Here is a 27411-nt window from a genome sequence, read left to right as displayed (position 1 = left end):
TGGTAAGTAACATTTACATTTAATAATCAAACATGTTGATGTGCTCTTGTATTTGGCAATATTAATCATTATTAATATTAATCAGCTGATGAAGTTTTTAAAATATTTAGTTTGAGTTTGGGTCTTATTTGTACTGAAATATGTAAAAGGTTTCTGAAAGTACGGAAGGTAAATAATACCAAGAAAATCTATCAGGGGAAATTTCTCAGAATCTAACGTTATGTGTAACTTAGCCAAAAATCACACTTTTAATTATTATTTAATAGTTGAATTATTTTTAAAGCATTTTTATTTGATGTCCTAAAATGAAAAATGTTCCATGATTTATCCTTCTACAGATTAACGTTTTATTTCTATATTTTTTGTTTTTGGTGTTTCCCTTTTTTCTTACCTTTTATGACCTTTGAGAATTTTACCCAACTTCCTACATATTGTGATAGAAATAAGACTAAAAATCATGTTGCACATAGATAAAAACAAACAAACAAAACATTAGTAACATTAATATGACAGTTTTAATACAGTGAATGTATTTTTGATTAGGATAACTGATGTTGGCCTAGTAGCAATTGGATTATACGAATCAGAGTAGTGTTGACACAATAATGGCAATAACAAACACTGTCTCTATCTTGGCTGCTAACATTGAAAGAAAATATTTGTTATGTATCTTACTGATGAATAAAATCAATCTTCTTTTATATTATACACAAGCAATGTTCCCTCTAATTTTTCATGTGTCTGAGCGAACACACAAACTCCCTGAGCGGTCCCTTGAAGCACTGTGAGCAACATCAGACGTGTGCACTGTGGTCACGCCAGCATCGAATCCATCCAAGTTACATGGTTTATTAAAATAATCAAATTACAGCGTTTACATTTATGTTACACTACTTTTAATTAACTGCTTTAGCCCACTTACAATGAAAATGTAAAAGAAATCTTGTTCATGACCTGTGTAGTATGTTAACACTATTGGAAGTAAAAATAACTTGAACTCCAATTTTGAAAACACAACTTTCTTTCTTTTTTTTTTTTTTATAAAGCTCTGACTTGTATTATGAGTCTGTGGTCTGGGAGAGAGTCCTGTAACTCTCTGTCTGCAAAATACAGTAAATAATGACCAATGTTGGGCAATAATTATATAGTTACTTCTTCAAAAAAGTTATGCAAACAAAGTTTTTTGCAGCTGTTTACCTAAAAATGCAGCCAAGGCATTTTTTAAAATAAACGTTTCAAACTATTTACAGAACAATCAGCTGTTCTGCATCAAATTTGAAATTATTTGTGCCACTCCAAAAAATAATTTCTGTCCACTATGAGATAAAGGAGAACAGCCTGATACCTGCAGGCCTGACAACAGGAGGTGTATCACTCCTGTAACACCTGTAACATTCAGTAGTCGCCTCATTGTTCTGACACACACAACAAAACTATTGACTACACTACACACTAACACAAGATTTGCGCTAAACGTAGCAAATCTCTCACATCTCAAAACACTGCCGTCACTCCTAAAACTTCCCCCCTCCCTAAACAACTAAATGCCATGTTGCCATATCAATTTTTGATTGGTCGACATGGTACATTTTTCCACCAATAGGAAAGGGTGGGTTCTTTTGGTTTCATCTTTCCTCACAGGCTGAGAGGGCTTTCGAGCGTTTTCCTTATAAAACGCCGTTTTTACCATTTCTTCGCAGTAAATATAAACAACAATAGTGCTCAGGAAGAAAACCAAACATTGCAAATATTTTTATCATAACTCTGGTTTTCGTGGCCTATCAACACAATTTAAAAACTGGTATAAAGTCCACACTTTTCCCGCCAATTGTTCCATCTGTCCTGCTCACATCTCCAAAGGTTGTCCACATTGTCATTAACGTGGCTTCTCTCCACATCAGCCACGCCCCTTTGCTAGCTAAAACACCGGTGTCGGCACATAAGGATGCTGTCATAGCCTGTCAGCAACGTTGATTAGCTGCTTATATACGAATGTGAATGGCATTATTGGCTGGACTATGCATAAGGTGGCATCGTTCTAATCCCATACGGTAGCAGCCAGTCACTTACTGACCAACACTGCAAAACAGAATTGTTAAAGTATTCTGAAACCAGAATATTAGTAGGGCAACAGAAAGGGGTTGTCATTGTAGGGTAAGAATGTAACAAAAAAATCTAAATCTGTAACAAACAAACACACAGAGCGATCGATCTATTTTATCGATCTATTTTACTCGATCTATTTACAAGGGAGGCCCCGGTCACTGTCTCAGAAAGCACTCTGAATCCTACCGCAAAATGACCCCGACTCAGACCTCCGCTTGCCGCCTTTTTATTGAAAACAGTTACAGTACACACAAGCACCTCCCATTTTAAACCCCCCCTATGGTTACAAAAGACAAGGCACTATGTGTGTATGTGTGTGCACGTGTAAGCACGTGTAAGCACGTGTGTGTGTGTTTGGGGGTGCGTTTGTGTGACCTCCTGCCCACAAACGGATCATAAAAGCAGGAAGCTGTCACGGCCAGGCGGATCAGCTGCACGCTGATCAGCCCTCTCTGTTTCTCTCCCTCTCTTCCTCTTCTCTCTCGCCGGGGCGGAACTCACTGTGGGTTCACGCCCTCGGCCCACGCCCTCGGGAGATGAGACACCTGGGTCTCATTAAGGGGAGCAGCATTTAAGCGAGGAGGTGACTGCTGTTCGTCGCTGGATCGTTGTCTACCACGCGTTAGTGAAGTCAAGCTACAGCAAGTTTAGTTAAGAGTGTTTTCCTCTGTGCGTCTTTCTTAACCCTGTCTACAGAGCTTCCTGGATTTTTCCCCGTGTGGCAGTGTCGGAGTGTGAGCCTGTGATCGTGTGAGTGGATATTCTGAAGAACGCGTGCTTTCCCTTGGACTTCCCTGGAGACCCCTTCTCCCCACACTCAGCTGTATATAACCCCCCGCACGTTCTTGTATATACACCTGGTGACTTGTAAATAAACCCTTCTTGTGAACATCAGAACCGGAGTCCTGCGCTTGAGTCCTGCTCCAAACCGTAACAGAAGCTCACTACACAAGAAAACAGAACTTTCAGATAGGATGTCCCTAATAAAACGCTTCAGCCTCCCCCACCAACAAACTGGCTGGAGACAAAGGAATGTCTTTGATCATGCTGCTTGAACTAAGACTTATAAATTTAAGTAACACAATGACAACATTTAACAATTTGACTCCAACAGTGGCTCTTCTAGCTTTTATTTTATTTTATTTTTATTAAGCTCAAATCACTTATTCTGTCCTCCAGGTGTCCTGCAGGTTTTAGAGGTGTCCTTGAACTAACACAACTCATTTAAGTGGCTAAATTACCTCAACTTCTCTTGAAGTTCTCCAGAGACCTGGCAATTAACTAATCATTTGATTCAGGTGTGTTGACCCTGGGTGATATCTAAAACCTGCCGGACAACGGCCCCTGAGGACTGGAGTTGGACACCACTGGATTACGTGTTGCTAATTATCAGTTGAAAATGTAGAGGATGTTGCCTGTCTAATTTGGCTTCATACATGCATGTTGGTTGTGCAGCTCTCTGTTATGAGCTTATTCAAATTCCTTAATGAACATAGGTGTAAAATGGGTCTGTGATGACCTGACAGGTGTTTTAGTGCCTAAGTCAAACCAGAAACAGTTAAATCAAATACTTAAACAAAGTGAAACTGAACTTTTCTTTTTTTATGTTTATTTGTGTTTTTCAAACCAACACCTCAATAAAAATAAAAAGTCAATGGAAACTTTGCTACAGGTATGAATATTTGCAGTGTGGTTATGCTGCTTAAAGACAACCATGTAGTTTTCAGTAGCTGAACCTGTTAAGTGTTAATTTTATATCATGAGGCTCAAATACAGTGATTAGAGTTTTCTAATGTGTGAATTTAGTTGTCATGACACTGACTGACACTATTTCCTCCACTAAGACCACAGAGTGGCTTTCACTGCATAAATCACATTGTTAAACATCGTCTCCGTCCTTTAGGAGACTGTTCAGGTCTCCGTCTGGCCTTTTGTAGTTGGTCTTCCAATAGTCTTCGTTGGCTCTCTGCAGCTTCTCTTTGACGCTGTTCCTCTAATCTTCTCATCATGTTTGATCTCTCTATCTCATTCTGGAATTGTTCAGTGATTTTCTTCATCTCCTTCTCATACTTTTCCTGGATTTTCTTCTCCAGTTCGTCTCTTTCTCTGCGTATTTGCTCCTCTTTCTCTTTCAGGACTCGTTGTTTCTCCTCCTCGATTTCTCTCTCAGCCTCTTGGAACATCTCATTGGTATAATGGCTTCTTCCGTTCTTCTGAATTATACTTCCGATCTTCATGAGCAGCTCGGTGACCTCAGCTTGGTCCTTCTTCTTGTTATTGAAGACGTGGTACTGGCCATTACATCTGGCCACGAGTTCCTGCAGGTCTAAGTTTTCCCCCAAGAAATCCTCTATAGACGTGTCCTCAAGTTGATCCCCACCAGTAAAGAGAACCATGCTGTATTTGTCTGCTGCCTGGCCAAAGGCTTCTTGAATTTTACCTTTACCTGATGGGGTACAATATTGTGTCGAGTCGCAAATTCTTAAGCTAGTATGATAACCTTATCCCACCAATGCTGTGGAGGTTCCGCTTTTCAGATGCAATTAAAATCAAATCACTCAAAAACATAATCTTGAAAAGTTCATTTAACAGTGTCATATGAACAGCAAAAACAGTACAAATACAGCAAGACACACATAGCAAGCAAAGTGAAGTGAACTCTGGGGTGTAGAGCCAGCGGAAACACACAAAATGGACAGAGAGGAAAAAAAGCTAGTTGGGGCATATCAACCCCTCCTCCAGCTGCTGGGTAACTTTACATTCCTTGCTTTTTACTTTTAATTTTCTACTAATAAGTATTTTCTCAACTCTACAAATGTCAATATTATCTCAGTTATCAATATAATATGTTTGTCAATACTTTTCTCCAATCTGTTGCCAATCCTACTTGCACTTTGTTCCTTTTTTAATCTCCAACATTTGTGTTACAAAACTCTCTGGCACTATGCCATAACTTTCCAAGCTCTATTCGAACACCTTGTCATCCATCATTTTCAGTTGGGTCCCTTTGACAGTTGTATTGCCAAAGTGGGTCCAAAAGTCTGCAAAACTGCAGTTAAAGGTTAACCTTCATGACAGTTTTGTTGGCTTTTGTTGCCAGAAGTAGGCTACTATATTTAATAAGAAAAGGTTTTTCTAGACTTTGGGTAACTGAAGCGAGAAAACAGAATCCCAGGTGAATCCTCAGCAGGGCCAGATTTGTTCACCATATCGGCTATAGGAGACGTGCAGAGAGAGAGTCCCAGGTGCATACTTAGCAGTGCCAAGTTGAATTAACCCAAAGTTCACCGTTGGCCATAACACGATCAAAGGTTACTTATTAATCCTGATTACTAGATTTTCAAACAGGATTGGTCCGCATGTGCTCATACAACAAGTGGCACAAACTTTATTAATATAATTGTAGATAATATTTGACCTAAATATATGGGTCTTGTGATTTGAACATCTATGTTAAATGCTTAACATGTTATTCCAATGTATAAAACACTCCAGTACAAATGTGCATATATGAGTATATATGATTACATAGTATATATGAGTATATGTCCAGTGTAGGTATATATGTCATAAAAAATCCACAAAATTGCTGTTGAGGGGTTCCTGCTGCTTCTGCTCCTGCAGACATTAGAAAGTCCATAGGAGAAATGTCAGCTGATTAAACAATTGTTATGAGATAATAATAAAATGCAGTGACAGCTCTTGGAACCATAAGGCAACAGATTTAAAATAAACTGTGGGAAATAAACTGAAACCAGAATATTAGTAGGGCAAAAGAAAGGGCTTGTCATTGTAGGGTAAGAATGTAACAAAATGTAAAAAAATCTATACACATAAAACAAACAAACACAGAGGAGTGTGAGAGAGAGCACCATGGCAATGATCTGAGCCACGCCGATGCACACACCCAGGAAGCGCAACACTTGCAGCTGCTTCGTCCCACGGATGAAGCTGTAGATCTTTGGCCCTTAGCCCTAAAACACGCCCGCGCACGTACAGTGACATGTTAATACCTTCTCCAGATACTGTATAAACTACGGTCGCACGTTTGCATCATGGTGCTGATCCAGTGTCCTTCCCTTATTATTTATTCCAAGTGTTATAAATATAAAGTAATAAGAATAAAAAAAAATTAAGTAATAAATATAAAATAATGTATTTATGTATTTATGATGATTCAATTTATTTGACTATCCACAGCTTATTAAATGTTTAAGCCGCAGAAATACAATAATTTTGCTGCTGTAAAATCAGCATTTTTGTCATATTTGAAATATAAATCTGATATAATCTGTTTCTTAATGTATTTTTTTTAACACAGTTTATCTGGGCTTAGCAGTGTCTAGGAGTATACTTGCTTGTGGCCTCCCCGTGGCTATTACCAATAACAAGACTGCTGTAGATAACAGTTTATCACACATTACACACATGTTCACTTTCACTGGCCATTTGATTACATTTCTTTAGCCAATAAAACCATTTTCTATAATTTTCCTATAATTATTAGAATTACATTTAGTTTCCTCAACATGAGTGACTCCTTTCATTGTTTGATTTTAGTATCAATCTCTAGCAAGCACATGAGATTTACACAGATGATTCATATGACTCAGTGGTGTCACTTGGCAGACCAGCATGTTACTCGGGGTGGTGAATACAGGAAAAGGGAAAGAAAAAGGCCCTATACAAGAGGTGGTTACAGCTAGGCACTAGTGGTAAGATAGGAAATATCTTTCAGTTTTTGGAAGTCCTTCTTTCGCAACTTCACCCTAACCGTGGGTGGATGTTCAGAGCTTTATTAGGTAAATAAAACTTCTGAAATTCCCTACTCATAAGCAAATGTGTCAATGGCTGTTACTCCTCATACAGTAGGTGTGAATGAGCAAAAATTTCCATCTCTAGATGTGCAAAGCTGGTAGAGATGCACCCCAGAAGACTTGCAGCTGTAATTACAGCAAAAGGTGGCTCTAAAAAGTATTGACGCAGGGGGGCTGAAAACAAATGCACACCACACTTTTTAGTTTTTTATTTGCTTAAAATTTTGAAAACCGTGGATCACTTTCATACCACTTCACAAATATGTTCTACTTTGTGTTGGTCTATCACAGAAAATCTCAATTAAAAACATTTTAGTTTGTGGTTGTAAGGTGACAAAATGTGTAAAAAGTTCCTGGTTATGTTATATTCATACATTCATATATTCATTTTTAGTGGTTTTTATGTGGCTCTCATCTGAAGCGGTATTTCTTCATTTCTTCATGCGCTGTGAAAACAGAAAACGTGAGTGTGCAGCTGGCAGAGGAAATAAATTCCTTGTTCACCCGCTTTCAAATACCACAGCAGCAGCCTTCATCTGCTCCAACCCTGCTCCCGTCCTCATCCTCATCCTGACCCGGTTTCTGCATCACTCCACTCACTGTAAAAGAACACAATATCAGATGCCTGTTCCTAGCAGTGAACCCCAGAAAGGCTGCCGGTCCAGACAGAGTACCTGGCAAGGTGCTAAGAGCATGTGCCCACCAGCTCACCCTCATCTTCACTAGAATCTTCAACTTCAGATAGACTAGTCCTTCAGCACATCAAGAACTACCTGCCCCCAAACCTCGATGCCATCCCCATAGCCGTCCACGCTGTGCTGAGCCACCTGGAACAGCGACAGAGCTACGTCCGAATGCTCTTTGTGGACTACAGCTCAGCCTCCAATACAATCATCCTGTATATTCTTATCACTCATGTGAATGAGTTTTGTGTGTGTGAATTAACCTGGCCTTGTCTTTCACATGCAGGACGTATCCTTGGCTCCCTCCCTTCAGTTTCACACACCTGGAGGTGATGAGCTCACCTGTTGTTTGTTTTTAGTCTTTGCTTGGTTGTTTAACTAATCATAGTTCCTCTGTACAGGAATGCTCTCTCTTTCTAGTACCTGTCAGTACTCTTGCTGCAGTATTTTGGATTAACTTGGACATCCTGATAATAACAAATTTCAGTAGTCCAGCCTAGAAATGATAAATGCTTGCTGGAGAGAACCAACAGAGACTTGAGACAAAAACCAACCAACCGTTGGATTCAAACCAGGACCTTCTTACTGTGAAGGGACAGTGCTTACCGCTGCACCACCACGCCACCCAGAGTCAGAACCAAAGGATTCGAACTTGTTTATAAAGTGGGTCCACATGAGAAATGCTCCAACATTAGTGTGTGTGGTATAAAGTAACATGTTTGATAGTGAAACACACTCGAACTAAACTTTGTAGCTCTGTGTGGACGATTCACTAAAGAACACGAATCGCAGACTGTTCTGTCTGCTCTTTTTTCTCCATGTTATATCAGCACATATATCACAGCCAGGCTGACCTCTGGCTCTCTGCTCTCTCAGATATGGCGACATGGTACCAAAGACCATTATGGGGAAGATCTTCAGCTCCATCTGCTCTCTAAGTGGCACGCCGGTCCCTGTCAAATTTAGCCGAATCTACCACCAGAACCAGCGAGCCGAGAAGAAACGACCACAAAGGGTGAGCATTTTATCCATCCATCCACAGACAAACCGTCTTCAGAGTGTAGCTGGAGGACAGCAGTGACCTGGGTTTTAAATGCAGGACTTCAGTGTTTTCATGAAGAACTTTTACTTTCTAAAGAGTTTAAAACTTTGTAAAATTAACAGAATGTAAAGAAATGGTTGACTTTATGTATGTTAATAGGCGTGGGCAGCACTCATGTAATCCCACACTTAACCACATGACTGTGCTGTGACTCTGGAAGCCTCCAGCCTGCCCTGAGGCACGCTAACATTATTGTTATATTAGTGTTAGATGAACATCTGTACAGACATGATGTTCCTGGAATACATACCTGATTAATTTTAGCAGTTGAAAGCGCTCAGACTGCAGCTTTAAAAACTAACACAGAAACTTTAGAAGTCTGCAGTCATTTCAGATCTACAGACCAGAATGTAATGCTGGTCATCACACTGAACCTTTCTGGTAAGACGCTGCCACCGTGTGGTGAACGTATTCATTGCATATTTGCAGAGGTGTTTACAGAGAGCAACTGTGGATGTGGGTGTGTTTACAGCTGTGAGTGTTCAGAGAGAAATCCAGAGTATCTCTGAGAGGAAGCAGGGCACTTCTGAAGTAAGAGGGCCGGCTGCTGCAGAAGGTCACTCACACATCAGTGTGGTGACAGTAGTTTGTTCTAATTTTGAAATCTGAGTTTGTGCACAACCCACAGGAGAAAAGAGAGGAAGACACAGAGAGCAGGAAGCTGTCCAGGCTTTACTTCCTCCCAGCATCAACAAATGAGTTTTCTGGTTGTGCTGGAGACCTTTGTTTACCCCACTGGGAGTCAGAGAGAAACACCATGTTGGAAAGTTACAGAGAAGCAGCTGAATCATGTTTCTGTCTGCAGCCTGAAGCCTGCAGAAGATCTCTGAAGAATAAATATTATCAGATTCATACAACACATCTTCTACTGAGCAAAGCTTTTATGTTCTCTCATGCACATCATCAGTCACTCAGCTTCTGTCTGCAGAAACCATCAGCATCACATACATGAACTTATTATCTGTGCAAATTAGAGTTGATGCTTCAAACTGAACCTAAAGAAACCGTAAAATTATTTGCAAATCTCAAACTCAATTTGTATTCACTCCAGAACATAGAAAACATATTTAAACATTAAATAAATGTTTAAACTGAAAAAGGTGGATACTGAAAAATGCTGGAGGAACATTGCGTAACTAATCAGGTTAGTTGGCAGCAGGTCTGTAACACGACTCGGTCTAAAGGGCGTTTTGGAGAGGCAGAGGTTCACACATGTACGAAAAAAATCTATGGAACATTTTCAGAATAATGTTTCTCACTGTGAACATCCTCAACAACACTACATGACAACATCACAAGATTCAGATCATCTGGAGAAATCTCCTTGTGCAACTCAGTCCACCGTGCCTTCCACACATGCAGGTTCATGTGTGCACCATCATGGCTCCATCATCAGTGCCTATGAGGCTGGCAGCTGGCACATCTGGAAAGGCTCCATCAGACCAGAAGAGGTGCTCTCCTCAGCTGACAAACCATCACAGACTGATGTTAGAGAGGAAACATAGTCCCGTCCTACTTCACTGCCATGTCGCTGCCATGAGATTCTACACAAGCTAATATTTTAATTAAAATGGTTCCTTTTCTCAGTTTAAACGTGTGATGTTTCTGTGTTGTGAATAAAATGAGCTCATGAGGTTTGAAAACCATCACATTCTGTTTGTATTTATGATTTAGACAGAAATACAAACAGACAGCATCCCAGCTGTTTGGAACTGGGGTTGAATAAATACATAAATGAAGCACGAACACTAACAGTGTGAGCGCTGCATACAGACTGTATGTAAACACATGGCTCCAGAGATCATGTGACACTATACTCCCATGCAGAGTCAGAGAGCAGGAATCCAGAATATGTCCAGCTGTGGGAGGTCTGGGAACGACTCCCAAACATGGACAGCTGGGAAAGGTCATTTCTGTGACATCCTGTTTCTGCCATATCAGTAACATCAGTGCTGGAAGTGCAACTATCCGATCCTACCACGCACACTGTGTTAGACTTCAGGGCCTGGCCTCTGAGTCCCAGTGTTTCCACTGCTGCTGTTCTACATCTGAAGCTAAGCTGAGTTACTGCGTCACACCTGAATTATGTTTGAATAATAAACATAATTCAGGTGTGAATTATGTGCTGCCAGAGTTCCATTCTTAATATGGAACATCTTAAAAAAAATGAAATATAATTTAGTGTTATTCAAAGTAACCATGACTATACAAGGCAGATGAGTGCAGGTTAAACAGGTGGGTGTGCGATGGACAGGTACAGAGCAGGTGATGGTTGGATTCAGCACCACATCACTTTTACACCAGCTTCAGACTGTCTGCAGCTGCAAACCAGCCACCACTGGAACAACTGCTCCTCTATGAGCATCAGCTGCTCCACCGCAGCAGATCCTGTTCCCCTGGAACTCACAGTCAGTCGTTACTGTGATGGCCAGCAGCAGCTGGAGGCTTCCTGAGGTTCAGACCAACCAGTTGTTTATTCAGTAATATTGAAAATCACAAAACTCTCTTACGCACAGGTGGCACATGGCCCCATATTAAACTAAACATAGAATCTAAAATAAGAGCAGATATTGCTATGCATCCCGTGGTGCCCCTGGAACCTTTAAAAATGTACTCGGGATGCTGGGAGACTCTTTTGGCCTGAACACCTTGAGGAGCTCTTCACTGAGGACTAAACACAGAAAATGATAAAAGATGACAGACGTCTCTGTGAGCGTGTTCTTTTATACAAACACTGAGTGATGCGTGTGTGCACGTGTACGGTTTAAAACAGGAACTGACGCATTTCTGAGTCTTCACACTGCACTGCTGATAGTACTGCCTGCCCCTCAGAGCAACCCCTGTGTGGGGTCGGGATGCTTCTGCTGTCATATATCCATAAATGTGCTGACTCAAGCTCCAGATATGAAGAGCTCCATGGTCATGGCCATCATGTCAGTGTTGTCACATGACTAAGTGTGAAAGGAACAGCTCTCCAGATGTGCCTTTCACACTTGGTCATGTGACCACACTGACACAAATGCTAGCCTATCCACAGCCTCACAGCAGGTTGTGAAACACACTGAATATAACCCACAGATTATTTCTCAGGGCCACAGGACAGACAGAATGATTTATGAGCCGGTCTTGTCTCTGTTTGAAGGGACAGGCTTGGGTTCAGGTGCGTAGGTTTGTGAGTAAAAAGCTCAGACAAAGATGAAGTTCAGTTTGTCGCACGCTGAATCACACGACTCATCAAACACAAGGAAACACGAGTTTGACGTGGTTTTGATCTGAGAGCGGTGTTCGATCAGAGAGAGTCTCAGAGGACTGTGTAATACGTGAAATGCTGTGAAACTACACAATGATCAGATGAGTGTACGATAAGCCGTGTGATATAAAAATAGACGTGGCGAGTAAAGTGAGCCGGTCTGCCCTCACAGACGCTGGCAGCCTGAATGAAACAGCGCTGGAGAGTTGAGGCCGGAGCGCCGAGACTCAGCGACCTATTAATAAAGCGTACAGTGGTAGTAGAGGTAGGATTTCATGCTCGCTGGATTTGGAGAGCTTTTCACTGCAAGCAGCTGACGCCCTGTATCCGTGTTACCGTCTCCGCTTTCTCCCAGCAGCTGCAGGAATGTCACAGGTTTCACTCCAAATCCAGAAGCTCCTCCCACATCGCCCCATCTCAATAATCTGAAATATCATCACAGCAAACAGTTTGTGAGAGTTGGGTCGTCCACAGATGCTCTCACATGAGTATCAGAACAAAGCAGGGAGGTCACTTTAGTCCCAGCTGTTACAGTAAGGAGCCATTAAAGTGCAGAGGAGAAGCCGTCCGTCTCAAACAGCTTTAATATTTCGTTTTATTCCAGTGAAAACGCTGTAATAACAAACAATAAATATCCAACAGCATGCACAGACTCTCACACTTCCTGTGGGTGTACAGTCTCTCAGAGAGCTCCATAAATAATCCAATTCAAAAGTCATCTAATGTTCCAGTGGCTCCTGACACAGCTGTCAGGAAAATATCTGGAGTCCGTCTCCAGCCGGCTGTGTCCATATGTTTGGTCTCATTAGAGGCGGGGAGTCCAAACAGGAGGAAGTCTGTTCTCTAACATGTTCTCTGACTTCATCATCCCGAAGAACAAAATCAGCTCCTTTAGAGTTCACGATGTCTGACAGGAACAGCCTCCTCTCTTCCTCACCTGTCTCACTTGTCTCCTCCAGACCTGCAGTAAGTCACCATTCTGTCCATCCTCAGTTTACAGTCTGTTCTTCAGATGACTCACAGTTCACAGAGAGAAGCACGAACAGAGCAGCAGCTACACCCATCACCATCAGATCAGCTGTCAGACTGTAAGAGTGGGAACGCCTTCACTCTGACCAACTGGAAGCTGAGAGGCTGCACACATGTACATCTGATATCAACAATAATCCAGTGGTGCGGTTTAGAGGATGTGATAGAGCAAGACTGTAAAAATAAAAGATTATTTTCCTGTTTTCCTGTAGAAAAAGCACATGACCTGCCTTATTTAAACAGGAAGTCCAGAGTTTAACTTCAGGACTTAAATTTTAACATAAAACTGATGATGAGTCCTCTCTATCAGCTACAGGCACGCGCTGACACGCATTTTGTTCTGTGATGATTGGAGCTGCAGCGATGTCAGGAGGTCATCGGGGGGTGTGGCTTTGCTCTGAAGCTGCCGGTGCTCGTGTTCTCACTGAGTAAAGGTTGTCTGGTGTTGGACAAGCCGGACGAAGCTTTTTAGGCGGCAGCGTGAAGTCGCTCCATCTCAAACTGCTGTTTCGGTGTGGTGGCAGCCATGTTGGTGCAGCCTTTATTTGAGCGGCTGCAGCCCGACTTTAAAGCGTCCGCCGAGGCTGCATGTGCTGCTGTGTCAGGGTCGGGGTCATCCGGTGGCGGCAGTGTGGGCATGTCCGGCTCTGGCGACTTCCGTCCATAATAAAGCGCCCAGAGGAGTGTGAGAGTGAGCGCCATGGCGATGATCTGAGCCACACCGATGGACACGCCCAGGAAACGCAACACCTGCAACTGCTTCGTCCCACGGATGAAGGTGTAGATCTTTGGACCGCAGCCCTAAAACAAACACACAACACACATGTAAAAGGAGGAGGATTTAAGAGCAGCTGGGTCATCAGAGGGCGTGTCCTCTGATGTTTCTGTCCAGTGAGAAGCCGCTGTGGCTCACCTCTTGGTGGAGGTCGCTAAGGTCGTGGTAGTGGGCATGCCGAGCGCAGCCTGGATACTGATTGGAACAGCAGGAGTCAGGTGGCCACTCCATCTCAGTCATCTCCAGCCAATCAGTGAAGTAGATGACACCGCAGCATTTAAACTGAGGCCAGGTGAAGAAACATCTGTGAGTACACAGGTCACCTGACCACACCGTGTGTGTGTGTGTGTGTGTGTGTGTGTGTGTGTGTGTGTGTGTGCGTGTGTGCGTGTGTGTGAGTGTGTGTTACCTCAGTCTGAAAGCTGTTCCAGGTGTGTGTGAGCCACTGGTAACGCTGCAGACCGTAGTTTGGCATTCGAGACTTCAGGCTGATCATGTCAGAGCGCTGCACTGAGGGCTACGCACACACACATGCACACACACACGCATACACACACACCATGTCAATTACAGTGAAACAAAAGTAAAAATAAGATCTTAAACGGGTGTAGCTCACTGCTGGAAACATTACAGCTTGTTCCCCATGGAGAAACATGAGTCACACACCCGTGGCTCCTGATTGGTCAAAAACAGGAAACTGAAGTTCAGGTTCAGGATGAAGGAAACAGAGCTGCTCCTTTCATAACATATGAACATACGTCAGCTGGTCATTCTGGGTTTGGACCCAGGCTTTGTGGTGGTCTTTGAAACAGTATTTAATGTTCTGTTGGTTGTCAGTTGGATCAGTGTGGTTCACCGCTGTGCTGAGCAAGCTAGAGTTTGGTTGTTGTCAGTGTTGGGGTGTATCGGAATGCCTGTACTGGTGTTACATATCAAAATACAAAATATGAGTAACTGTATTCCATTACAGTTACCGTTTATATAGGTAATGATTAGAATACAGTTACGTTGTTTCATATGTTAGGCTATCCCCTCTTTATCCACTCTCTAATTTTGGTAATTAAACGCATTGCAGGAAAGGAGGCTCTAAGAGGCTCTAATGTAAGCGTCCTGTTAATGTTGGTGGTGTCACTTACACAAACACAGCCAGCAGTGCATGGGCAAAATGCATTTCTTACTTTGAAATTCCGACACCACGTCACATTTAAAGACGAAAGGGATGGGCGAAATCTGACCGAGCAATGCAAACTCTATTTGCCACCAACCAAGCTACTCTCAGTGTGAAAAGACTCCGCCTCCAACCTAAAGAAACATCCGGAAGTAAGTTCTTTTTTAAAAACTAACCTTAGCCTACTGCAACTACCTTGTTTTAGATGCGGTAGCTACCTGGGTTATGTGCCACTTCAGTATCTTCGATGCACTATTGCTGTGTGATTTATTAATTTACTGAAGGCTGCATTATAACTTGCTAGATGCTAATAATCATGTGCAGTTCTGAAAGCAGACAGAAAGAAAACATAGTCATACAGAAATAGTTTTCTACACAAGATCCCTGCAAAAAGTGCAGCCTTATCTAATCTCCACCCTACTGTTACTCATTTTATACTAAGATTTAAAAATCTAGTTGGTATTGCTTTCAGAGCTGCACATGATTATTTGCAGCTACCAGGTTGCTAATGCTATCCATCAAGTCTAACAGTCTGAACGAACCTCAGCTAACGCCAGCTAAGAATGTTAGCTCAGTGGCAAGTATCCTTCATTCATGTAGTTTTAAAAAGCATGACAATATATCAAGTAATCTAAGGTATTCAGAATACGTTACATTGAGTAACTTAACAAAATACGTTACAAGCTACATTTTGGGCCTATATTCTGTAATTTGTACTGGAATAGATTTTACATGTAACCTTCCCAACACTGGTTGTTGTGTAGTTTATTCCTATGTGTACCCCGCTGTCTGAGCTATTTCACTTTTGTGAAATGTGTGAGTCTGTCGCCTGTTTACTCATTTTATCTTTGGTAGTCTGTTGTCAGCTGTGCTTTGTATTTACTTCCCCTGCCTCGTCCTGTGATTACTGCCAGCTGTTCCTTCTGCTGGCCTCATTACCTCCGGTATTTATCATCTCAGTCTACTCGTGTCCTTTGTCCAGTTCTTCTGCACTGTTTTGGCTTTTGTTTCGTTCTGATTTTACCTTCCTCCTCCTCTGTACTGCAAAAATTCCAGCCACTTTCCACATGACAAACCCACAGGCCTCACACACTCAGGACTTCAGGTTTTTACTGCAACCCCCCAAACAGGGACCAACCTGAGGTCCATGTGTGAGTGTCTGCTCGACTGATAAAGAAAAAAGTAAAACCTTCACTACTACAATACCCACAACCCCCTGCAGGCAGCTAATGCAGAGATAAACTGAGCCTGAGGTCAGAGTTCAAAGCCAGGCTCAAACTGCTGTGCTTCAAAGACAGCATTCAAAATGAAACTTTATAAACAACAAACGAAAGAACATATTCTGTCACCCCTAAAATCTGATTGGCTCATTTGAAAATGTTTGGAGATCACCTGAAACTTTGAGAACTTTGAGAAATCAGCAGGAAAAGCTCAGGCTGTAAGAAATGAGTCAGAAAGCGCTACTCGAGGCTCTCTGAGCTCTCCCAGAGGAGCAAGCCTCCAATATTTATTTTGTTATTGTTAGCGTGAGTCTGACACTCACTGAAACTACAAACTACTGCAGGTAATGTACCCTGCAGTACTGGAGTAGATGTATTTGAGTACTTTGCAGGTGGGTGTGAGGTGACGGGCGTGTCGCGGCAGCGCTGAAAGAGGAGCCGGACAAGTCTGAGATTCCTGATTATTATTAGAGACTGGAGTCCAGCCGGTGCATGAGGCGAGAAATGATCCGTTTAGGACGGAAACACTTGCATGTGTGCGACACCGCCGTAACTCCGTACTGACAAACTCGTTACTATCACGATCAGTCAGTGAGAAAAAGCTGCAGAATTTCACATGAACAGAGGCTCAGTTATGAATCACGATTATAATTTTACCTGCTCTGATGGTTTGTTGGTTAAACACATTCACGTCTGACTACATGACATGTTCAGGGATTCAAAGCTTCAATGTTCTCACCTCCTCGTAGGTCCACACAGCACTGGCCAGCTCCACACAGAAGATCACCAACAGACTGCCGAAGTACTGAAACACAGGCGGAGACGAGTTTAGTCTGATAATCAACCTAAAACCTTTCTGTCAAAAAGGCATGAAGCTGACCTCGTCCTCTCCCTCAGTGACAGCCCCGAGGTGTCTGCAGCTCTTAACCCTGAGCAGCACAGTAATGTGTGATGTCTGAAGCTGGTTTTATCTTCTTGTCCACCTGAATAACCTACTCACTCACAAACATGAGAGACTTCTACTGTTATGTAATCTCACAGCTAACTGAGGTGTGTGTTGGAACTGGCTGAGCGGGTTCCCATCATGCCCTGGGGCAGTCCCTGTAGCAGACTGAAGCTCCTCTCAGCAGCTCATCTTTCGGAGACAATCTTATCACCTGTTGGGAACAATGGGGCACCCAACACCTGGTCCCGCCTAATCAGAGCACAGAAAACAGGTGGTGTAGCTCAAACACACAGTTAGGTGGACAGTGTGACCTCTGTGGGCTCTACCTGAGAGTCCAGAGTAGGCTGTGTGTGTGAGACATCATACACCTGCACACCTGCTGACAGTGGTGGACTCTGGACTGAGCTCAATCCTCCCATATGGAGGTGTGTGAGGCGGGTGGAGCGTGTGGAGGTGGAGGCTGACCTCTTCACCTTGTTTAGCAGCTGGTGAGCAGATGATGCTCTGATAGGCTGCAGCAGAACCAGTTGATAAGAGATCAGTCTACCTGAGGAGTGTGTCATTATGATGAAGCTCAGGTGAGTCTGCCTCAGTGCTCATAGGGCTTCAGGTTCAGAGACATCAGCTCCAGGTTTCTGATGTTCCCACTTCACTGTGTACGCAAAATGCCACTGAACCTTAACCCCGCCACAGGAAGGTGGGAGCCGCGGGTGCTTGTGTCATGATATCAGTCTCAGTGTAGACCTGTCATAGCTAACACACTGATCAACAGTCACGCCAACACACACTGACCAACAGTCATGCTAACATACAGGTAACACACTGACCAACAGTCAGAGCAGCTAAAAATGTTTCCTCTGCTGGCTGATTCAAAACAGAGACTTCATCTGTGCTTTTCCAAATGTGTCAGAGCACTCAGAAACTGTTTCTTGTTAAATGTCAGCTGAATCCAGGACATGGACTTCCTGCTTCTGATTGTAAAATCTGAGATAAATGTCGCCTTTGGTTAAAGTAAAAATCCTTTCTGAAGTGTGTGATGTGAGCATTCGTACCCAGGAGAGCAGCAGCAGGTCACACCTGAGCGTGCCGCAGTACCCCACCATTGCCACGATGATGAGAAAGCAGCACACGGCAACAATGACGGGGTGAACAGCTGGAGAGTACGTGAGGACGGCAGCTTCCTCCAACCTGCATACACACACACACACACACACACACACACACACACACACACACACACACACACACACGAATTAGCCTCCATGCTCCGAGCTTCACAAAGCAGCTGTTTAGTTCACATCTGGATCATCTATCAGAGACAAGGTGTGTCAGATAAAGATGATTAAAACTTTCAGGTGCTGTCACCTGGTTGGCTCTGATACCTGAGCTGCAAGCCAGGTCAGACTCACCTGGTGTGGGCCGTCAGGGTGAGGACGGTGTTGAGAGAGTCACGGATCCACACCGCCACTCCCAGCACACATGCTGACATCAGCTGGACACACAGAAATAAACACATGGATATGTTTCTGCTGCCTATAATAACATCTGAGAATGTGAAGCAGGCAGCGAGGAACACCCGGCCTGCTTCACCCCAGCGCCGCCTGTCCCTGTACACAGAACTACCACTAAACACAATATTCTGTACACAGAACTACCACTAAACACAGTACTCTGTACACAGAACTACCACTAAAAGCAGTACTCTGTACACAGAACTACCACTAAACGCAGTACTCTGTACACAGAACTACCACTAATCACAGTACTCTGTACACAGAACTACCACTAAACACAGTACTTCATACAAACAACTACCACTAGACATAGTACCTACAGTTACTGCAGTAAAATACTGCATTGTTTGACTGCTTTAGTATAATGACTCAAACACGCTGATCATTAAAGGGCAATTACACTCTTGTAGTCGTGCGCGTGCCCGCTCCTCTCACCCAGAACAGCAGGTTGAGCGCGTACAGCAGGCAGCGCAGACACCTCACCGCGTCCTCGCGAGCCATCCCGACCGGAGCTCCTCCGCGTGCCGCTCATCTGAGCCCGGGGCACCATGGCAACATGCTCGCTGCACGCACACAGCACGGAGCGCTCAGGAACTGCGCGTGCTCCGTGCGTGAAACCCGCATTCCGTCCCCGCGCGCCCTGGCCCGCTCGGTGACCAGCAGCAGGTGGTCCTCACTGCGCACGCTCCGAACCGGTCACCGCTGTCCGCACACCTCCAGACTGTCACCGGATACACGAATACACACACGCACACACAGCTCCGTCAGTCTGCTGCGTAACAATCCGAACCGTCCGCTCCTCTGCTCCTCCTGCTGCTCCTTCTTCACTAATTAAAGCAGCAGCAGCTCCGCCTCCTCTCTCACAGTGTCCGGGGGGAGGACAGAGGAATGTGTCCGCCTCCAGCCGCACAACCGTGGGGTCAGCAGGCCGAGATTGAGAGGATGAAGCTGCAGGAAACACACACAGCGCTTGGAGTGTTTGTCCACATAGTTCTGGTCATAAACTCTTTGCAGTAGCACTTTTTGTCCCTAAATTATGTGGAAACTTACTTTAGGCTACCTTGTAATTATTTTCCACATACTTTCTGACTATTTGCACATATATTATTATGTTACACACTGCCGGAAACTGAACATAAACTCGTAGAAAGAAAAATGTATGACAAAAGAATGTGGACATAAACTTCCACGGAAATACAGTAAGACATGTCGTTTGTGTCTACATAATTTTGGCCATTTAGGCTGCTTGTTTGTTTTTCTGCTCACACTTGTAATCAAAATAATGTGAACGCATGTGACTGGCTGTCTAAATGGTAAATGGATGGTTCTTATAACACTAATCTAAAACAATATATATACCCCAAAGTATATAGGCTAACACGTGCACTCATTTTACAGTTATTAAAATCACTGATAAGAACTTATAATTAATATATGATCATTAAAATAGAATCACTGCTCGGTTCATGAATAATTATAGTCGCATGAAGTGGGATATGTTTAATTAACAGCTGAACATGTGTGAAAACACAAGCGTATGTGGACAGAAGTTACCACACAGCTTATATTGTTTGTCCACATACTTTAAATGTGTTAAATTAGTACCACAACGCACAAATCTAATATTTAATACATTAGCAAACATATCTGAACAGAAATGGTGAGATGGATTTATTCTTAATCTCTTTAGTTGTTTCTGTCCACATATTCTTGTAGAAAAGTAAATATAATTTTCAGCTGGTCATTAATGCAATTTTTCAGGTAAAAAAAAATGTCCAAAAGCTTTGTGTAAATGTGCAGTCGAAATGAAATAGTTTACAAGGCTTGAGAAAAACACCCCTCTTGCTTTTTATTTTCAAATAAATAAATAAAGGATTACTATAGTACTGCATAAAAGACGTAAAGAAGTGTAAATATAAATACAATTCCCATGATGCATCTGTCCTGTCAACGCCTGCCTGTATGTGAACCAATCAGAGCGCGGGCAGACGCTTGCGTCAGCATCTGTGACCTCCTTTTTTCTGGGTATTTTTTTCTGAGCAGACGTTGGCAGGCGGCGCCATATTGAAAGCAGAGAATTGTCGGCGAAAACGACTGACACCTTAAATTAAACACGATGTTGTACCTGGAGGACTACCTGGAGAGTGAGTATGGGACTGCACCGAAGCGGCAGCGGTGTCACAGGGCTCTGCTGCGCGTTAAATGGGTGTTATTTTCCGGCCAGGTCGGCTCCGGCAGTTAGCCTAGCCGTGCTAGCAGGTAACCGCCTTTTCTTCTCCTGGCAGTGATCGAGCAGCTACCCATGGATCTCCGCGACAGGTTTACGGAAATGAGGGAGATGGACCTGCAGGTTCAGAGTACGTACAACCCTGCCGCCAACGGCGCCACACACCGGGGACACGCGCGCTGCGGCATGCACACATAGCGGCAGCCCTGCTGGGACTGTCCAAGCAACAGAGCCGCGTCCCGGCGCTGATGACCGCCCAATGGCGCTTACTTAATTAGCACACGTTAGCAGAGGCGGCTAACGGGCTGAAACCCAGTAGATACCAGCACGATACTGCAGCGCAGCAACCACCTGCAGGGTCACATCCACCCACAGGGCCCCCTCCCCTTTATTACTGCCGATCCGAAAGTTCACATTCATGCACATTAAAAGTCAAGTTGCTAATAAAGCAACTTTAAAATGATTATCGCTGTTAGACGCTCACAGGAGGTCCTAATCACTATTTTAGCACTTTATAAATAAAAAATAATCAGTTTTCTTTGGTCTAAACTGAGATTATTTAATAGGATTTCTGTAAATATCTATTTTTTTTTTAGTTTAAATTAAAAAAAGGTTTTAGTAAAATATGTTTTGATAAATTATGAAGTTGCTGAACAAACTAAATAATTTTGAACTGAAATTTAAAATGAAGGATTATTAAAATAGTAATCATTTCCTCTAAAATATTTTGTTTCAATCACTGACACAAATTTAATTGGACTTAGAGTTAGATCAATTAAACCACTTTCTAAACGCTTGTGTGTGCAGCCAGAAAAAGAACAATGTTGTAACAATGGTATAAACGCGACTCTGAAAGGTGTAATAATAAATGAGTGTTAGGGATACTCTGAATGACCCTGTGCTGGGCGCTAGTGCTGTGTGATACTGCAGATTTAAGTATTGATCTGATACCAAATAAATACAGGGCCAGTATTGCTGGACACTTTGCTGTCATTTTTCTATCTGTTTAAACCTCAGGATATTAACCCTTTAAGACCTACCATAGAACCAAGTCCACCAGAGCTTATCTATATATTTTTAGATGGTGTAGTGATATTTTTTGGGAGTATTTCAATTTGCTATAGTAACTACATGAATTGCAAAAAAGTGCAATAAAACTACCAAAAAAAATGTAACATTGTTTTTTGCTTGTTTGTTTTTTACACATATTTCTAGTTAGAGAAATTTCAGGGGTATATCCCTCAAAACTGTAAATGCAAAAAAGTTGCGCAAAATAGGTTCCAACCACAGGAAATCTATTTTGAGTGTATTCATAGTTTTATTTTTGACATACACAGATTTTTATATACTGTAGGAAAAATGAAAATAATTATTGTAATGCAAATTTGCAAAAAACAGCATGAGCTATTTCCAGCAGTGTAATTTGAGTTCTTAGCATCCCAGAAACTGTACAGAAAGCCATAAACTTAAAAATGAATTTTAAAAACCACCAGCGTATTCTATAGGAAAAAACCGTATTTTCTGCGAAGATGACGCCACTTCCGGTTTCGGGCAGGTAATGTTGGATGCGCTGATTGGAATTAGCAAAGCATGTTTCTGGAATACTATGTTTTTGTTGCTGCAAATAGATGATGAAACTGCTTCAGCTTTAGTCACATTGGTTCAGAGGCACAGATCTGTGACATAACAGGAGCACTCACTGAGTGAGAGCTGGGGAAATAAAGTTTTAATCAAACTTTATTTATACTGCACATTTATACTGCAGAGCGTATCCAATCACGAATCAACAAAATCTAACAAATATTATCCACACATGGCACACTCACTGCTGCAGGTTTCAGCTGGCAGGAAACACTCAAAAACAAATCACCTGAGGGAGTCACACTCAGGTTAGTGTGGACCAGGTGAGTCCTCAGCTCTGATTTCATTAGAACTACAGTCCAAAGGTGATCCCCAGGCTCAGAATAAATCTGCAGTTCACCAACAGAGAGGAAACACCTGAGGGAGGGCCGCAGTCAGACTTTGCACACGTGATGGTAAAATGCTGAGTGCTGCGTTTTCTCATGTCCTTTCCTGCTTGTTCCTTCAGATGCCACGGATCAGCTGGAGCAGAAGGTCATCGAGTTCTTCGTCAACGCCAAGAAGAACAAACCAGAGTGGAGAGAGGAGCAGATGGAGGTCATTAAAAAGGTCAGAGGTGGCGGATTCTTCTTGTTTCTGTGTGTGTGTGTGTGTGTGTGTGTGTGTGTGTGTGTGTGTGTGTGTGGGTGGGGTGGGTGGGTGGGTGGTGTGTGTCTTGGGTTTTTGGGTTAAACCTGTGTGTGTTCTTAGGATTACTACAAAGCTCTGGAAGATGCAGATGAGAAAGTCCAGCTGGCCAATCAGATCTATGACCTGGTGAGTAAAGGTTTCCTTCAGGTGTCACTCAGGTGATCACAGAATGGCAAAGGTGCACATTTAGGCTTTAACAGCTTTAACGTGTAGAAATCTCAGAGGAACCCTCAGTTATTCCACACAGCCGCCACTAGAGGGCAGAAAGAACCTTGAAGAGCCACTAAAAAAGCACAAGGAGTTACTTTTCCTGCAGTCTGAGAGCATGGTCACTATCACTGAAAGATACCAGCTAAACTCAGACCCTTCAGTTATAAATCACTGATTGGTTAGATTGATCACTCATCTGTGAGATTTGATCAGTCAATGTTGATCAAGGGTTATGAGAATTTGCATATTAATGGCCAAGGAACTGACCTTCCAGCCCATTGTTCCTTCAGTGGTGTTAGTTTCAGTCATAATGCAAATGTACTGTTTATGAGATTGGGGAAACCTGCAGTCAGCTGAGACTGAAGAAGTCACTTGAATGAGTGACGAAACATTTCTCCCATTGAAAATGCTACGTCCAGATGAAAAGAATCAACTTTTGGGGGCATCTGTGTGATTATTAACACATCCAGACATCCATCAGCCCAACACTTAAAGATTATTCATGTGTCACAGAAAAGCTGCTTGATTGGTTTAAAATTGGTTTTCGTTGTTGACCTCATTGATCCTCTGTGTCTCAGGTGGACCGACACCTGCGTAAACTGGACCAGGAACTGGCCAAGTTCAAGATGGAGCTGGAGGCTGACAACGCTGGCATCACTGAGATCCTTGAGAGACGTGAGTAGCTCTTTGGTTGTATTCGGCAGGGGAATGTTAGACTTCCTGTAACGTGTGCCTGACTTCCTGTCACACATCTGTGCTCAGGATCGTTGGAGATGGACAGCCCGTCTCAGCCTGTCAACAACCACCACGTTCACTCACACGCCGCCACAGAGAGTGAGTACACAGCAACACCAGATCTGTTTTTTGTCTGCTGTCTGGATCATCGCCTGCATCTTTCCTGATCCATACTGATTGACCACCTAATCCATGCATATGAATCCCTGAAAGCGTCTTCAGAGGCGTGTAGTCGTTCATCTGAGAATGAGAAATAAAAATATTTTTTTGAGGATGATTAATAGTTGTTAAAATGTTAGAATACAGAAACATGCAGCAGTCATGCTGATGTAAACGAGGTGGGAGGTGTTCCCAGTTGCTGATGTCACACATCACGCATCAACCTGAACTGCAGTGATAACCTGGGTTTTAGACCACACTAACCTCATTCTCTGGCTTCGTCCTCGTGCTGTTGTTAGCAACTTTTAAAAGTTTAGCGTCACGATACTTGTTCTCGTTAGACCTTACCTGCTGAGGTCATTCGGGATCATTTGAGTTGATGCGGAAGCTGTGACATAAGCACAGTGAGCCTCTCTGAGTTGTCCACACTGATTTAACCGACTGAAATCACCCACTCTTGGCCACACCATGGTTCACCATGGTAACAGCAGCAAACATAAACATGGTGTCAGATTGAAGCAGTGTGAACCTCAGATGAATTTGGGGCGGGACATGATGATGGTATTGTGTTGTTTTCAGTTTGAAACAGGAAGTGTCAGCTAACTGCATGTTTGTGTGCTCTCAGAGAGAAAATATAGCGCTCCGAGCCACCACACCACAGAACACGTCCCAGAGAAGAAGTTCAAGTCTGAAGCTCTGCTGTCCACGCTCACGTCAGACGCCTCCAAAGAGAACACGCCAGGTAAGAGCCACGACCCTCACCAGAGCACTCTGACCGCCTGCCATGTGTTGCCTGCCTCACCTGTGTGTCCTCGGCAGGCTGCCGTACCAACAGCACATCCTCGTCCACCAACAATGCGTACAGCGTCAACTCCTCCCAGCCTATGGCCTACAACCTGAGCTCGCTGTCCTCAGGGCCCGGAGCTGGAGCTGGAGCCGGTGCCATCACCATGGCTGCTGCCCAGGCGGTGCAGGCCACAGCTCAGGTGAGAGAACATCCAGTTAGAGAAGGGGTGGAGTTTCTCAGGTGTTTTCACCTGCAGGCCAAACTTGTCGTTTTGGATCAGTTAAAATCTTTTAAAGGTTCTTTGAAAAAAGCGACAGCTTCCAGAAACGTTTGTTCCACAGAGAACGCATGAGCAGCTGATCTGTCTCCATCACCTCTGAAGTCATCTGCAGACATCCTGTTCATCATCATCAGTGCCTCAGCTCTGCTGCTTTGCTGTGTTAGTTGGGTTTCCGGTATAACTCAAACCTGAAATTTCAAGTAACTGTCAGTCTGAGATGAGCAGGTCAAAGAATTTTTAAATCAGACATCTTGAATCACATTTTGTTAGTTCAAGGACTGAAAGATGGTAGAAAATCTGACATCCGGCTACGGGATGTGCTTGTCTGTGTTACTGACAAACAAACAAAACAAACAAGCTTTATTATTTGTCACATACAGTATCATACAGAGTATAACATGCATGCATGCATGACCTAAACGTTTTACTGCTGATGTATCCATGTGAGCAGATGAAGGAGGGCCGGCGGACGTCCAGCCTCAAAGCGAGCTATGAGGCCATCAAAAACAACGACTTCCAGCTGGGCAGGGACTTCGCTCTGTCCCGGGAAAGCACTGCCGGATACTCCTCCTCCGCTCTTGCCTCCACCCTCACTCAGACCCTCACCCCCAGCACCACCTCTGACTCTCGAGGACGCAAGTCCAAGTAAGACCACCATCTTGGCTTCTTGCCTCCAGCGCTCAGCATGGATAAACACTCACTCTTCTTCTGTTTTACAGGAGCAGCATTAAGTCTTCCAACCATCAGTCATCTTCGTCGTCCTCCTCCTCCTCACTGTCGTCCTGTTCTTCGTCATCGGCGCTCGCTCAGGAGCTCTCCCAGCAGGCATCGGTGCTGCCTGAAGCCGAGGCCAACAGTCAGGTGGACTGGACCTACGACCCCAACGAGCCCCGATACTGCATCTGTAACCAGGTACACACACACATACACGCATACATCAGGTTTGCTGATGGACCAATCACTGACGAGGCCTCATAGAATGATGGTGACTCCTCTTCTGTGTTTCAGGTTTCTTATGGAGAGATGGTCGGCTGTGACAACACAGACGTGAGTCTTTTACCTTCAGGTTCTGACCCGTGGAAACGGGTGTCTGTGTGTATGTGCTGACCGTGTCTGTGTATGTCCTCAGTGTCCGATCGAGTGGTTCCACTACGGCTGTGTTGGCCTGACGGAGGCCCCGAAGGGGAAGTGGTACTGCCCTCAGTGCACAGCGGCCATGAAGAGGAGGGGCAGCCGCCATAAATAGACACATCTCCTTGTAACCTTCATTAGAGGCGGCAGAGGTCACCAACAGCAAACTGCTCATCATCAGACACTGAGGATTTAAAGCCGTGTGGAGGAAGTGATGTCAGCTCTGAGAGAAATAAAATCTGGGTTCAGTCTAAGCCTAAAAACAACCACAGTCTCTGCCAAAACTAGTCTTTGTTATTCAGATTCAGTGAAGTTAATCTTGACATTTTAAACTGGTCAGAATAATTAATGAGTCTTTCTGTCAGAGCACAGATACAACCCAGGTTTTATATTTGGTTAATCTGGGATTATACTTGGAATAGCCAAGTTTGTAAACCAGGTCTTTTTGTCTCCTTCCATTATATGCAGATTTTTCCCAGAGCTGAAATTATTTCCCATGAGGCCATGCTCCCCTCTCACTCATTTAAAACTACAAACAGGATGGGTTGTTGGACTACAACTATGAATGCCTGTTGGAGCCAAATTAGATGAGTCTCATTTGACCTCCATAGTAAGCCAGAATGTATTGTGTGTGTGTGTGTGTGTGTGTGTGTGTGTGTGTGTGTGTGTGTGTGTGTGTGTGTGTGTGTGTGTGTGTGTGTTGGTTTGTGCCGTGTTGGTTTGCGTGTGTGTGACAAATGTTAAAATGAAGAGTCCAATAAAGCGATGTTTTGGTAAATCAGCTGGTGCGTTGTTGTTATTTGACCTAATGGGATCAACAGGAAGCGTTGATGGAAACAGTTTTCCTTCATTTTTGCTGTGAGCGGCTGTCACAACTGTAAACATCTGGTGGGTGAGAACTTCAGGCTGCCACGTAGTGCCGTTTATTCATTAAATCTGTGTGTCTCTGAAGTCCGTGTACAAAGATTATCCGCAAGTTTCTAAGCCTGAAGACCAGAGGT

General features: G+C 43.5%; 2 protein-coding genes across 3 annotated transcripts; one reads left to right on the top strand and one right to left on the bottom strand.

The window, feature by feature from the left end:
• Window positions 1-10412: 10412 nt before the first annotated feature.
• tspan12 (tetraspanin 12) lies at window positions 10413-19815 on the bottom strand. 2 transcript variants are annotated; one of them, XM_085386197.1, is made up of 7 exons: window positions 19011-19815; window positions 18506-18588; window positions 18149-18284; window positions 16890-16955; window positions 14172-14279; window positions 13901-14044; window positions 10413-13788 (listed from the first exon to the last, which is right to left on the bottom strand). In XM_085386197.1, the coding sequence occupies exons 1-7, from the start codon at window positions 19158-19160 to the stop codon at window positions 13456-13458; spliced, it is 1020 nt and encodes a 339-aa protein (XP_085242323.1). In that variant the 5' UTR covers window positions 19161-19815; the 3' UTR covers window positions 10413-13455. The 2 variants fall into 2 exon arrangements, with proteins under 2 accessions (XP_085242323.1, XP_085242324.1); XM_085386198.1 differs by having other exon boundaries at window positions 10454-13788; window positions 19046-19580.
• A 791-nt stretch (window positions 19816-20606) lies between these two features.
• ing3 (inhibitor of growth family, member 3) lies at window positions 20607-27188 on the top strand. The gene is made up of 12 exons (XM_085386196.1): window positions 20607-20754; window positions 20896-20967; window positions 22927-23027; window positions 23169-23234; window positions 23897-23993; window positions 24081-24152; window positions 24838-24954; window positions 25032-25198; window positions 25731-25924; window positions 25999-26191; window positions 26288-26326; window positions 26409-27188. The coding sequence occupies exons 1-12, from the start codon at window positions 20727-20729 to the stop codon at window positions 26523-26525; spliced, it is 1263 nt and encodes a 420-aa protein (XP_085242322.1). The 5' UTR covers window positions 20607-20726; the 3' UTR covers window positions 26526-27188.
• Window positions 27189-27411: the final 223 nt, after the last annotated feature.

Source organism: Rhamphochromis longiceps, linkage group LG17, assembly GCF_057381845.1.
Source record: "Rhamphochromis longiceps isolate RC_006_pf linkage group LG17, R_longiceps_female_GT1.1, whole genome shotgun sequence".
Classification (NCBI taxonomy): Eukaryota; Metazoa; Chordata; class Actinopteri; order Cichliformes; family Cichlidae; genus Rhamphochromis; species Rhamphochromis longiceps.
Note: the sequence above shows the minus strand (reverse complement) of the source record. Positions and strands in the feature narration are given on the sequence as shown.